This window comes from Thamnophis elegans, chromosome 2 (assembly GCF_009769535.1).
Source record: "Thamnophis elegans isolate rThaEle1 chromosome 2, rThaEle1.pri, whole genome shotgun sequence".
Taxonomy (NCBI): Eukaryota; Metazoa; Chordata; class Lepidosauria; order Squamata; family Colubridae; genus Thamnophis; species Thamnophis elegans.
The window spans coordinates 121,568,871-121,584,453 of NC_045542.1; the positions used below are offsets into that span (position 1 = coordinate 121,568,871).

Here is a 15,583-nt window from a genome sequence, read left to right on the forward strand (position 1 = left end):
GAGGGAGAAGTGAAACCACTGCAAAATAATGCCTCTAATCCACAAAGCCAATCCAGATAACTACCATGGAAGATATCAAAAGCTATTGAGAGGCTTATTAGAATCAAGACAAGCACAATGGCTTCATCCAGAACCTGACAAAACTCATCTATTAATGTGTCTCCATCTCATGTCCAGGTCTGAATTCTGACTAAAAGGGGTACAGCTAATATGCTTCATCTAGGGTGCTCTGTACCTGATTCTTCACCACTGTAGGAACTACCTTGTAGTTTACACTACACAATGAGGATACCTTGAAATCCTCATTGATTTCTGATAGCAGTTCCTGCCATTTTGAGGTGGAGTATACAAAAATTGGCCATGAAATAGGCATATCATTTTAAAGCCACCATCACAACAGAGAAGGCTCAGTTATAGTCATGATAAGAGCTGAAGGACCAGGTTAGGGACAGATCGTCATGGAGAAAATCTATTTATATGGTTGACAACAATTTGATGGCAGCCAATCAGCATCATCAATCAATCCCATCTCTATTGTATCCCTCAGATCCTCCCCTCCTGCTGACTGAGTCCCTTCCCAATTTCTAACAATGGCTGCTGTAGAGCAACTGCTACATCTACAGCAATCTAAATAAAGATTATTGGACAATAGCAATAGTACTTAGACTTATATACCATCTCAGTTTACAGAGTCAGCATATTGCCCTCAACAATCTGGGTCTTCATTTTACTGCAATCACTCTTTATGGGTCTGGAATATAACAGTTTTTGTTTGTATGAGTATAGGAAGTGGAAGAATTCTTACATACAATCTAAGAATAAAAGCAGCCCTTCTCTCTCTCTCTCCCTCTCTCTCTCTCTCTTTCTCTCTCTCCTCCCTCCCTCCCTAGCTTTCACTCCTTTCTACAAATGACCCATTACAGAAGCATGGAGGGGATCACTGCATAGTGCCTTTTGATTAGCAATGCTAGCAGGAGCCTTCTGAACATGCACATAGACTTACAGCCCCTGCAAACCATCTGGGTGATTAAAATGTTCCAAAGGCATCACAAACAACAGAGACCTGAGGATTGAGACGTTAGGAGAGTGAATGGAAGCCGTGAATATAATGACTGTAATTCGTTAAAATCTCATCCTTTTTGTATCCACGTGCCGTCCAATCCCATCTCTTTAGTAGCAACAGAGGTCTCATTAGTTTCATTTTAGATAGCAAGATTTTACAGCTCGTCTGTGCTCATTCATTGTGTCCAAACTTTTCAACACTGGTACATAGTTAATAGAGTGAGAGTCTGGCAAATGAGCATTCTGATCTCTGAAAAGGAGGCCACATTTTATGGTGTATTTAATGTGTTACTATTACCTGTTAGGACCACAGCTGAACAACTGTTACTAATAGACGAAAAATACAGCTGATCCTATTAGTGATACAGCTAACAGTTTACCCATCTTGGCCTGACTTGAAAGTTTACGAGCAGACATGGGTGGGGCACCAACACAGAATCCTAAAGTGAAATGTGGACTGGGAAGATAAATAAAAACATCAGAAAAATATTCTAGAAAATTAAAAGTTAAGTCCAAGTCAAGGTAGAGGGCTTCCGCCTCAGCAGATGGCAGTGCCTGAGTAGCTTTGGAAACTAAGCAAACTCAAACCCTGGTTAATGCTGGGTAACTCCCAGGACTATAGGCGAAAGAAGATCGTTTTTTTAAAAAAGTGCAGAGGGGAGCAATTGCTTACTGTTGCCAAGAAAATTACATGAATGTGAATCACTAGAAATCCAACACAGCTGGAAGTTATTTCTGTTCCAAGCAGCCAAAAACATCTGACTATATGAAAAAGAAGTGAATGTAGACTGTTACACATAAAATTTCCCACTAAAATTCAATTTATAGCAGTATAGTCTGTTGAACATCTTGACCATGTGCACAGTCCCCTCTACCCCAATTAAAGGGCCAAAGCAAGCAAAAGACATCCATGAAATTCACACTTGCATGAATGACATTGTTAAAAAAAAAAAGAGGTTCATTAGGGTTACCGTATCTGCTGCAGAAAATCAGAGTGCCACTAGGTGGCAGCAGAGAAATAGATCAAAATCCAGCTCTTTGCTGCTCTATAGTTGTTTCCCGAATTTTTGCAGCCCAAATATCACCTAATGCTCTTGGCATAGTGCATCTAGAAAGAATGTGATTTCTACAGGTAAGTTCATATGCAATTATTTGGAGAAGGGGAAAGGATTGATAGACCCTTCAAGCCAATGCTGGACAAATTCAGGATGGGGATGCTAAGGAAGGATGTAAAAGAGTTTTGCCACAAATTCCTCTGAAAGATCATCTCAAAAACAATTCTGTGCAAAGGTGGACAGGGTGGCAAGTAGTATGTTTCAGTATGCTTGTCCTTTAAAAAGCCAGTGTGCACCAATCTCTTGAGAAAGCGGCTGCTTCTTCCTTCTTTAACATCTCCATGAACATCTATAATCAAAGGATCATTCCAGGAAGTGTTGGAGAAAGAAAGATGCTTTTCTGAAGTAACCCATCTTAGACCTTTTGGAGCATATGTAGCAGGCAGAGCTCTTTCCAAAGATAAGTAAAGCTGTAGAACACCAATCCTCAAACTACGGCCCATGGGCCGGATACGACCCGCCCATGCAAAGTATCCAGCCCACGGAGTGATGGGATTCAGTCCCGCCCATCACCCCTCACCGCTGGCCTTATCTTCCAGTGAGCATCCACTCCAGCTGCACTTCTAGTTAGTTATTTCACTGGTTGAGTTGCCGAAGGTAAGGCCGAAGGGTTCTGGGGAGGACCAGCTCACTGAGGGGTGATCTCGCCAATGCAGCCATGTGATCCAGGGCTGGTAGATGAGTAGGGGAGGGGCTGCTGCTGGCTTGAAAAGCAGTTCTGCTGCCAGCTTGTAAAGTAGTGCTTTAAAAGTTTTTAAAAACAGCCTTTCAGGATGTTTTTCACAGGCATAGGAGCGAGTAGAGGAGGAGCAAGGACAGCAAGGACAAAGGCAAAATGGACTGCTAAATTGGCCACGCCCACCCAGTCACATGACCATCTAGCCATGCCCACCCAGTTACATGATCACCTAGCTATGGCTACCCAGCCGGTCCAGCTCCCCAACAGACTGAGGGACTGTGAATCGGCCCCCTATTTAAAAAGTGTGAGAACTCCTATAGAAGAACCCTCAAACACCCTGAATATCTTTTAAAGGTTCTTGCAATTGCCATTCATCCTGGCAAAAGTTTATATTGATTTTTTTTTCACTTCCAGATTTTTAAAAAACTGTACAAGAAGTGGATTTAATAACCATGTAGCTGAGTATACAAAGTATATGTTACTGTCTCAATTTCGATGCTTTTTTGAAAGCTAAACAAGGCGGCTATGCTCAGAAAATGCCTGGTATCACAGTGTTGATAAGTAGTGCTAGGTATTCTCATTAAAGGCAGGTGTTTAGGTGTGTTGATCTAATTGCACAAAAAACAAACATCCTATACTGGTCTTGTGGGTACACCAGTAGCCTAGTTGTAAAAAAAAAAACCCAGCAATGCAACCCTTTTCATAGTGTGAAAAGAAGGAAACATCTGCTAGAGGCAGATCAAGCTGCTTTAGAGGTACATTAGCAAGAGATAGTGAAACAGTTGGCAATTCTGTTGTGGAAGATTGGACACCACCAACAGAGTGTATACCTGAATTCTTGTCAATGAATATGAAAGTTCTGAATAGTGGAGAAGTTGTATTAATTAAACTAGTGTTGTGGTTCTGAATCCTCACAATTAGCTACAAGTTATAATTTATGTTAGAACTCTCTTGCTTCTCATCTCAGTTGGATAACTATAATTTCAGTGCAGAAACCTTTGCACATAGCATATCGCTTCATTACACAGTGTATGTGATAGTAGACAACAACTCTGTCAGCACCAATAACTGATGATGTCTTCCTATTGCTTCTCAGTCTCAGAAGTTCACAAATGTTTGTCATTTGTGGATGCAGTTGCATATGTACAAAGACCCGTATTTACTGTATTCTTACACTAATCTATTTCTCTATAATTTTCTTTGTTTATTAACCACATTATACAGAGACGGGTGATGCTATATTTCAGTTGCTTTCCTTCATTTAAACAGAAGCATATCATGTGCATTGAATGTAGTTATTTTTTTTATTAAACTACATTATTTGCTTCATTTTTTATCCACAGGAAAATTTGCAGAAATTGGTACATATAGAGCACAGTGTCAAGGGGCAGAGCAACCTTCTACAACCAGGAAGAGTAAGTTCTCTTTTTGATTAACAGTGTTATGTAAAGATTTGAGGTTCAGTCCAATAAATGTTGAGATCAGTAGATCTGATATCCTTGATTATTTGCCAATATTCACCATAGTATGACACTGCAAACTTTAGGGTTTCATTAAGCCATTTCTCTTTAATTTAAAAGGCAGTTAATGAGTGCCAAGAGTTGCATCTGAATTTCGATTCACATGTTGAACTACTGAATGTAAAGCAAAAAAAGATGTATTTGTGCCTCTGTTTTTTTTCTCAGAAATTTCTGAAAGAAGGAACATTAATGAAAGTGTCTGGGAAAAATAGGCATCCTCGACATTTATTCTTGGTAAGATTTTGTTTTTACTCTCTATTAATATGTAGTCAGATGTACATGAATGAATCTTTGCAAATAAGCTGGCAATCAGCAATGTATTGCCTAAGGAATAAAGGACACTGGACACAGTGGGACTTTCTTATAAATAAACAGAATTCCAATTTAATGTTGCATCAATATAAATGCATTTGGACATCATTCCCCCAAACTTTTATAAATATTTGTTTATTTACTTAATAAGTTTATAGGCTGCTTTTCTCATAAGATGGGGTGGTGGCTCAGTGGCTAAGTGGCTGGGCTTGTAGGCTGGAAAGCAGGGAGCCCAGGTTTGACTCCTGAGCGCCATGCCATTGGGAGAGCTCTTGTTCCTTGCCCTAGCAGTTCAAAAGCATGCAAATGCAAGTAAATAAATAGTTACCATTTCTGCAGGAAAGTAAGGGCACTCCATGACATCACGCTGGTCACATGACTGTGGAAATGTCTACACACAGCGCTGGCTCAATGGCCTTGAAACAGAGATGAGCACTGGCCCCTACAGTTGGCAACAACTAGCAGGATAAAATCTGCAGGGACTCCTCTACATTTTACATTGTACCAATCACATATATATGACTGGGTGAAGAACAATTAAAAGAGGGTAAAAACAATACAAATATTGAGATTTCTTTTACAAAAACAGCAAAAATAAAAATAACAGCCAAGAGCACTCATAAACACTCAAATTAACCATGAAACATGTTGTCCCATTCTACCAGGGCCTCAGACTCGATAACAAAGCATGTTTTTCATTCTTATGAAAAGCCAGCAGAGTCAAGGCAAGTCTAATTTCTGGGGAGCAGGTAGGGATATATTCCAGAGAGATGATATTATATATTTTGAGAGATGATATGACCAAGCAGACTTAAACTATACTTTAATTTTGCAGCCTAAAATTGTATTTACCTTGCTGACTCATATCACATTGCTGACTCATATTCAACTAGTAACCTCAGTTACAATTCCATATGTGTTATTATGAGTCATGTATTCCCTATCCTACCATATTTTTCAGAGTATAAGACTCACCGTATAAGTTGCACCAAGATTTTGAAGAGGTAAATTTTAAAAAAAGTTTTTGCACTCTGCAGTTCTCCCAAACCCTCTGCCTGTGTCATTTTAGGTGAAAAACGGGGCATGCAGAGAGTTTGAGAAGCCTGCAAAACGCTCCTGTGGGTTGGGGAGCCAAAAATGAGCATTTTCATGAAAACAGGCCCATTTTTTGCCAAGGATGGAAATCATGATCACATCACCATGGCACACTGCAACAGTTGGAACTTCAATGAGTGTTCTTAAGTTTAACAGTTACTGAACATGTGGTCATTAACTGAGGTCTACCTGTATTACATTTACTTTCTTATTTGAAACCCAGTTTTAGTCTATCAGGATAGTTTTGAATGTTATTTTGAATTCTAGTTCATAAGTAGATGTTAGCTACCTACTTAATTTTGTGTTGTCTGAAAATTTGATTCCTTAAAAGATTTAAAAGATTAAGAGCAAGTCCTAGTCCTGGGGCTTCCCACCTGATACTTCCCTCAATTTGATGAGGATCAATCGATCAGTATCTTTTTGAGCATGGTTTTCAAACTAGTTGCATATCTACTCAACAGATATATCATTCAGCACATACTTAATTGTCAATTAAAATGTCAAGATATATTATGTCTACATCATTCCCATAGTCTACTAAGTAAGTTATCCAATGGAAAATTGAGATAAGATTAGTTCTTAACCAATACATGCTGAATTGTAAAAATCATGAGATTGTTTTCAATGCATTTATGGTTCAAATACTTAATATCTGCTCTAGAATCTTACAAGGAATTCAATTAATTTGAATTCAACTACATTCTCTGTCCAAATTTACTTTTTCTATGTAGTTAATTCTAGAGCATATCAAATTATATTAATGACAGGAGGTCTCAAAGCATTCCTTTTTTCGGTTAGTAAATGACTTCAGATATTAACTGCGGTGGCAAATTTACCAATAACTGGGTTTTTACCCCTTCTTGATTGCTCTCTTTCCCTTACTGAAGCATTGAAATAGCACTTAGAGATATAACATAGTTTCAGTTTCAATTATGTTTTCCTAGTTTTTTGTCATTCAAATTGCAAAGACAAAGTCATTGCTATAAGCTGTGCACGTTAAATAAAAGGAAAACCATTTCTGAATGAAATGTGAATTTAGATTGTGCTGCAAGTTGTGTGACTCAAAATTTGATTGTCTGTTCACTGCAGGGGGGAAAATATTATCTCTTGGCAGTTGGAAATATTGCAAAAATGAGTTCTTGCGGGATTTAATGGCACATGAATAAATATATACCAGTGACATTTCCTGTTTTTCATCTCTTCTGCCAAAAATGAATAATACAGTCAGACATCTCTATTGCTATGAAGTAAAATTTGGAGTAACAATGAAGGCTAATGATTGGATCATCAAAAATAAAACAACCTGAGTAGTCTCATGTTTAGAACTGTGTTTATAGGTTTCAGGTAACAAAACTCCTGAAAACTGTCGGAATATTATTCCACATAGTGGTTGATCCAGAGACAATTATAAAAGTGGCATGGTAGGACTATGTATGTGGTTATTAGTTCCTACTCTATCTAATATTAAAATAATTTCCATAAAATATAAATGCCCATGTTGCACAACTGCAGATAAATAGCAGTTTGTTTGGTATGGTACTAAAACAGAATGCATAAATGGGCTTCCCTGGAAAGAACAGCTGTTGTTGAGTTTGTAGGAATCATGATAAAAATCCATGCATATGTTGGAAAGTTAGACCTTCATATAGCATATATCAGAGAGTGTATTCTGGAAAGTGTTTTTTTAATAGGGATGTTTGTGTAGAAGTGGTATGGGTTGAGATAATCACATATTTCTTAAAATAGTGCAAAAATAAACAAAAATAGTTTAAAAAGTGAAATCTTTAGCAATAGATTTCACTTGAGGACTACCTGTATTCAATATGATAACAGTTGGAAAGAGTCTAACTTAAATTTTTTAATGACATACGTAGATCATAGGAATTTGTCCTGAGTAGCATTCAAATAATTGAAAAGGAGTATATTCTTCTTCTGGCCTTATGTATGATTACTCTGAAGTAAGCCCTATTGAACTTTGCAGACTTCAGTGCAAACCTCTAAAAACAAATATAATTGTCCATTTATATATTATCTATTCAGCAACTGTAGATTTTCTGCACATTGCTTTTTAAAGAATTATTTGTTGAGAAATTAGAGGAAACAATTGGAAAAATGTGACAATCCTAGACCAAGCCAAATCCAAAAATGCCAGGAATTTCTAGAATCCCAGCACTCTGACAAATCAGCCATCAATAGTCACATAGACATTAACAACATCTATAGACTATGCAAAAGAGATAATCAACCAGCGCAAAAGAGAAAAGACTCCAGCACCTCTCCACCAGTAATCAGCACTCAGCTCAGCAAAGATTAACTCCAAGGTTAACTTCAGACCAACTTCAAGTGAACAATATCCCAGTGAAGAAACTGCCAAAGACCCATCAGTAAACAGCCCAACCAAAGAATTTCTAAGACCTCCCACACAGATGGACAAGACACCAAAATACAAAACTGACAGCAACAGCACCTCTTGCTAGCATTGATGATGTTACCTAGTTAATGTAATGAAACGTGCAAGAAACAAGCAAGCTCAGAGAGCACCAAGGATCCATCAAACAAAATCTGCATTCAAACACTATGTTAATGTTGACCATATTTAAAAAACAAACCGGTACCTTTGGACAACCCCTCCCCCACCCCCAGGATAACTCCTAAATTTCTGTTTAGATGGATTTCGGGTTGATGTTGAAAAGAAAGATGTTGTGGAGAGAGACTGGCTGAGCCAGGAGGAGGTATCAAGCATGGATTAAGGTAGAATATTTACAGAGACACAAGAGGAGCAAGGAGCAATACCCCTTGAATGCAGCTGAAACTTATCTAGCTTGACCCAGGTGTAGACTGCCAGCCTGGAAGATTTCTGTGAAAGTAGCTAATTGAACTCTTCATGTGTAGATCTTGTGGTTCACGCACAACAAGTGTGTTCCTGATATTCTATATATATAGGGCACTGCTGGTCAGCAGTTACAGCATGGCTCTAGATCAGTGGTAGTCAACCTGGTCCCTACCGCCCACTAGTGGGCGTTCCAGCTTTCATGGTGGGCAGTACAGGTTTTGTCTGATATTGAAGCACTTTCCTTTTAAAATTTAATTGACTCCCTACTTTATAAATCACCATTACTGTGAAACCCGTGGGCAGTTAGAAAATTTTACTACTAACAGAGATACAAAAGTGGAAGGTAGGTATAAAAAACATTGACTACCCCTGCTCTAGATAAATACACAGTCTAACTAGGTGTGAAGCAATTTGATTTGGTTTTAAGCATTGTACAAAATAAGCTATTTATTTTAGGGAAACTTCGGTATTGACTTTCAGCATCATCAATTGAAAAAGACCCAAGGACTGAGCTGAGCTTTTCCAGCTGCAAAAATTCAACAAAAATAAAGCAACACCAACAGAATAAAACCAGGTTACTAGCAAAGATATCTCAGTCAATTTGTTAGTAATGTACAGAAATGTGTGTAATGCTCTTGAAATAACATGGAAGTAGTGCACAAAGACAAACACAATCTCTTCCATACAATGTTTTATATAGATACTCAAAGCTGACATGAACATTTAGCAACACCATTCCTCTCCTGGCATTAATTTGAATTTCTGGTCATGAAGAGTGGTAGGACTTGAGACATGAGGTACATTTCCCTGAATGTGAAGACAAAACAGATGGGAAATCACTCTAACAGGCAATTAACAAACACAACCATCATTAATGTTTAATAAAACCAAAGGATAATAATCATGCTGCCATAGCAACAGTGCAATAGGGTAGCTCCCATTGTCATCGCTAACGCAAAATATTGTGTTTTGTAGAACTTTTTAATATATATTTTTCTTTGCAAACAACAAGCAGAATGTATAGCCAGGGCATACATCCAGTGCATGCTGGGGAAAGTGTGACAATCCTTCATGCAAACTAATTTTATGGGATGGCAGGGTGCCCTTCATTAGCTATCTCTTATGTGACCTGAATTGACCTCATACTAGGTGGCTGCATTAATAAGCAAAGAAAAGGGCATAGCCTTCCCAGTAATTAAGTAAACACTGCATATTCAAAAAGGGCTACAACCTAATTTTTATCTCTGTTTTCTACAGTGAAATCGTCACATTTTCAAGGCTAATTAATAACTGCATAAATCAAAGACATTTTTGTGGCTTTGTAACAAAATTAACTTCTCTGATATTCTTCCTGTGACATTTCCTTCCAGAAAGCCACATTTAATCTTTTTTTTTATAACAATCAAGGGAAATTCATTTCATGATCTATTCTTTAATAGCTAAGAGTCAGGTTTTTTTCCTCTCTTGACCTTGCCAATTCCCAATTTACGAGAAACTATCTTAGATTTATCTTTGTAGAGGTGTCGGTACTTGCGATACTGGGTCAATATAAAATCACAAGGCAGGGTCAGACACTGCAATTATTAAATTAATATTGGTAGAGGGGGTAATTTACAAAGCAATACATAAATGTGACACAAACTTCCTTGAGAAGCCTTTGGATATATTTTTAATATAGAAAATCTGTATTTGCTGATCTAGAAAAAAATAATCTTCTGGGACAGTAATAAGTGAAGAATAGTAAGTAGGAGACAAGGGAGATGAATAATGTAAATTCAAACTAAAATTCAGACTATATTTAGTAGTAGTACTTTAGAGGCAGTGTTCATATATATCTGTCAAGTATAAGATGAAGCTCCATGTAGCTTTATGATAGGAAGAGTCCTCAGCTTGTCCAGCAGCGTACTAATAATTGCAATAGACGGTTTTCTTTACCAAGCATCTGGTTTTTTTAACTATTCCATCTCCATCTTCTCCAAATCTGTAACAGAAGCTCTTCCATCTTCTAGAAAATACACAGTAGATGCATTTGCTATAACTTTTGCTTTTTCAGCAGAACAAGATAGCATTGCAAAGTAGTGTTATAAAATAATTAATTACAGACATTAATGGAAGGGTCTCCATGTGCCTGAGGAATTCTGGGAATTGAAATCTACACATCTTAAAGGCTCTGAGATTGAGAAGCACTAGTCTATATGAAATGGCTGAGGGGAATCACTGGGATTTTGGAGCAAGAAGCTACCAATATTTAGTTGACATTCTGCTTTATTTCTCCATAATACCCAAATCAAAAGAGGCTGTGTTGTGTCATAACTGCATAACATGTCTGGGTGCAGTGATGGGTGGAAGTGAGCCGCTAAACATGTACTAATTTTGTGGGAGGGAGTTTTCCCAGGCTTGGGAAATGGGGGAGTTGATCTGCAAGGGTTGCACTCCTTCGAAAAGACTAGCAATAGCACTAAGACTTATATACCACTTCACAGTGCTTTACAGCCCTCTCTAAGCGGTTTACAGAGTCAGCATATTGCCCCCAACAATCTGGACCTCATTTTACTGACCTCAAAAAGATGGAAGGCTGAGTCAACCTTGAGCCAGTGAGATTTAAGCTGCCAAACTTCTGGCAGCCGGCAGTCAGCAGAAGTAGTTTAGTTTAGTTTAGTTTAGTTTAGTTTAGTTTAGTTTAGTTTAGTTTAGTTTAGTTTAGTTTAGTTTAGTTTAGTTTAGTTTAGTTTAGTTTAGTTTAGTAGTCTGCAGTACTGCATTCTAACTTCTGCACCACCACGGCTCAGAAAAGGAAATATAGGCTTGAGTGTGTTGATAGAATCATCATTGTAATTGGAGGCTAGGGATGCCTATAATTAATTCTGTTCAATATGCACCAATGCCTGTTCATGGATAAGAATAACCAAGCTATAACTGTTCATGCATTGCTAACCTCACATTTAGATCATTTATTTGGAGCTACGTTGCATTTGGTCCAAATGTTGTATTTGGTGCATATTACAGCAGCCAAATTGTGGGCCTGGCCACACTTACCTTAACACATTTCTTGAAACAATTTCATATTGACCAAGTCAGGTTCAGGGACATGGATATTCCCAGATTGCTGCTGACCTTATAATTGATTGATTGATTAATTGATTTGATTTCTATAGCTGTCCACCTCAATCAATCACTTTGGATGGTTTACAATTCAAAAAGATTTGGCCAGTCATTGAGATTCTCTGCTCATCTAGTGAGGATGGTTGATTCTCATGAGTTGACTCTATCCATGGTACTTACCCACACTTTGGAATGCTGGAAGAATAATTCATTTTCTTCTTCTCGTCTCCTATAAATCAATGGTGTTTTATATTGCTTTAAGGATCTATTTTGTATATATTTTGTTGTTATTGTACACTTCTTTGAGATGTTTTGGCAAAAGGAGGACTATATAGGTATATTGGGTAAATAAGAAACAAACAGTGGATCTTATGGTAATTTGTAATAAATCCAAAACAAAGAATAATGTCACATCTTAATATTGCTATGCTTCTAAGACATGACTGGAATAATAATGGCTTCTCTATTTAGAAAGAGCATAACTGGTGCGTATAGTTGGGCAAAAGCCCTCCTAGACACAACTGCCTCCTGCTCTTTAATCAGTGAGTCCAGAAGGACCTCTGGATTATGCACTGCACCCATCTGGGACAGTGCAACACATCCAAGACTAAGGATGGTAAATCCCCTAAACTTTAAATTCTAGGCTTCTTCATCCAGCCATTCACAGTTAGTGGATACATGGTCAGTTTCTGAATGGCCTGGAGCTGGTAGAGGTGATGATTGCACTATGTTTACATCAAGTTTTCTTCTTGTCAGGGTCAGCTGTTACAATTGTGATTAACCAGATATCTCTATCTCTATCTCTATCTATCTATCTATCTATCTATCTATCTATCTATCTATCTATCTATCTAACTAACTAACTAACTAACTAACTAACTAACTAACTAACTAACTAACTATTATCTAACTATTATCTATCTATCTATCTATCTATCTATCTATCTATCTATCTATCTATCTATCATCTATCTATCCTCTAACCATTCATCTATCATCTATCTATAATCCAGCCATCTATCCATCCATCTATGATCTATCTCAAATCAAATTTGTTAGTCACTACATTCAATACAACTCTTTGCCTCCGTCCATTTTATTAATAGACATTTATTGGTTTGAGCTTTGCCATTAGTGCCATGTTGCCATCTCTGAAGAGACAGTCTGAGACTAGATTTTCACTAAGGCCAGCACCAGCATAGACTTGTTTCAAGATTACATATATAATTGATTTTATTTTTTCTTCATACAGATGAATGATGTCCTGCTGTATACATATCCCCAGAAGGATGGCAAATATCGCCTTAAAAACACATTGGCTGTGTCGGCATGAAGGTAACAATAAAGGAGGATATGTGTAACTCAGGGTTGAAATGAGGGGTCCTTGGTACTCTCTGAGCTTGCTTGTTTTCTTGCAGATGTTTCACTACCCAAACTAAGTGACTTCATCATTGTACTGATGAAGTTCCCTAGTTTGTATAATGAAACATCTGCAAGAAAACAAGCTCAGAAAGCATCAAGGAACCCCCCCCCCGTTTTTTTAATGTACTATTATGTTTTGTTTATCTAAAACTTCTTTGTTTGAATAAAATCAAAATATAATGGAACATATCTACTGTCCAATCAGGATTCCTTTCTCCATAACTGCTAGGATTTGGTAATGCTATGGGAGGAAAAGAACTTCACAGTCAATCACTGTGTAGTATTTGGTATTTGGTATTTGTGTTTATTTGTATGCCGCCCTTTCCCTGGGGGGACTCAGGGCGGCTCACAATCCAAAGGAAGGGGGGAAAACAGACTTTTACATATAAGACAGTACATGATTAAAATGCAACATTCATACCATTCGGGCGGGTTACAATCTTTAGCCCCAGGCCTGACGGGATAGCCAGATTCTAAGGGCTGTGCGGAAGGACTGGAGGGTGGTGAGGGTACGAAGCTCCACGGGAGATCGTTCCATTGGGTTGGGGCTACCACCGAGAAGGCTCTCCTCCGCGTGGTGGCCAGTCAGCATTGGCCAGCGGATGGAACTCGGGAGGAGGCCTAAACGATGAGATCTAATGGGTCGTGTGGAGGTGATCGGCAGTAGGCGGTCTCATCAAGTACCCAGATCCACTACCATGAAGGGCTTTATAGGTGGCAAGTAGCACCTTGAAGCATATCCAGAGATCGACAGGTAGCCAGCGCAGCTCGCGGAGGATAGGTGTTACGTGGGTGAAGCGAGGTGCACCCACAATCGCTCGCGCGGCTGCATTCTGGACTAGCTGAAGTCGCCGAATACTCCTCAAGGGCAGCCCCATGTAGAGCACATTGCAGTACTCCAGCCTAGAGGTCACAAGGGCACAAGTGACTGTTGTGAGAGCCTCCCGGTTCATAATAGAACCCAATATAAATTGGGGCAACTCATATAATCTGGGGGGAAAGGCATAGGGGATGACAGAGTTTGAAATGATTAGATAGTGCCATCGACTCAAGAACATGAATTTAGGCACTCTGTGAGACAGCAGAGGACAGGTGAACCTGGAGTGCTGTGGCTTCATGTGGTTGTGAAGAGTTGAACATAATTTAGTGACTGAACAACAACATATAGTCTGGATTAATTGCAGAAGCACATCGTCTTCTGCAGCTTTTTTATCATCAAACGTAATCTTGAATGTGACCAAAAAGGATAATAATGATCATGTTTAAATAATTTTATAAATTCCATTTAAATGTACTGATAATTCAATTTAAATGTGAGTTTCCTATGTGTTTTGAGTGTGATTAGCACAGCCCTCGTATGCAAATTATTATCGTTGCTGTTACTACTACTACTACTATTATTGCTACTACTGTTACCCTGCACTAAAAATAAGCCCTCCTCCAAAATTAAGCTCTCCCCGAAAATATGCAACACAGCAGCAGCCATGAGGTGACCACGCTCGCTTCCTCCTGCAGCTCAAAATAATAAGACCAAGCACTTATTTCGGGGATCAAAGAAATAAGACATGTCTTATTTCAGGAAACATGGTACTACTACTACTACTACTATAGTATTATTAAAATTGATGTGCTGCCTGACTGTCAGTGGCTCAGTGTGGATCGTATGTTACAGGGTTTTCCACTTCTGATTTAGTGACTGATTTTGGTTTAAGTAAAGCACTAACTAAAGAGTTGGCTATGTGTTGATAACCGATGCAGTCACACCTCTTTGGAAAAGGGACTCAATGCTCATCAAATTGCAGTGTAATTTCAATTGAGGCTGCATAAGAATCCAGCCTGATAATTTTCAACAGTGTTTGTGTTGTGAATTTTGAATCCTGAAAATGGTTACTAATACTTCAGAAAAAAGGGATGGGATTTAGAAAATACTTTTATAGTATATAAAATTAAATTGAGGTGAAGCAACAAGATTGAACAGAATAAAAATAAAAAAATATAGGCAAAAAATATCAGATCCACTAGCACAGCATGAAGGATTACTAGCTTGGCAAATATCCCATGAAATGGATCTCTAGATTGCAATTAGTCACACACGCTAAACATTATTCAATAATCAGATATGATTGTGAAAAGATGATTTTAGTTTTATTAAACACTTGAAGTTCACAAAAAGGAATAATCAGTAGTAGTATACAAGTAGAAAGATTAAAAGAAAAATGTAATATGAAAAATAAGTTGTGTCAGACAATGTTGAAGAAATTTATTACATTTAATAAGAATAAAATAGGAACACAGTCACAATCATCAAAAAGCAAAATAATTGCCACAATAATAAAATGTTTTAATTCTGATTGGTGTACTACATCTGATGGATTAAACTTTCAGGAAGGTGAGTTTCATTGAACATTAAAATAAACTTCTTAATAGTAAGAACTTCAGCTAT

At 38.0% G+C, this 15,583-nt stretch overlaps 1 protein-coding gene across 1 annotated transcript in view; it reads left to right on the forward strand.

Annotated features, from left to right (window-relative positions):
- The window catches only part of FGD5 (FYVE, RhoGEF and PH domain containing 5), a 146,721-nt gene that overhangs the window by 117,559 nt on the left and 13,579 nt on the right, over positions 1-15,583 (forward strand). The window contains 4 exon segments of the mRNA XM_032211089.1: positions 4,200-4,271; positions 4,542-4,610; positions 12,971-13,041; positions 15,324-15,336. Of these exon segments, the coding sequence (XP_032066980.1) occupies positions 4,200-4,271; positions 4,542-4,610; positions 12,971-13,041; positions 15,324-15,336 (225 nt within the window).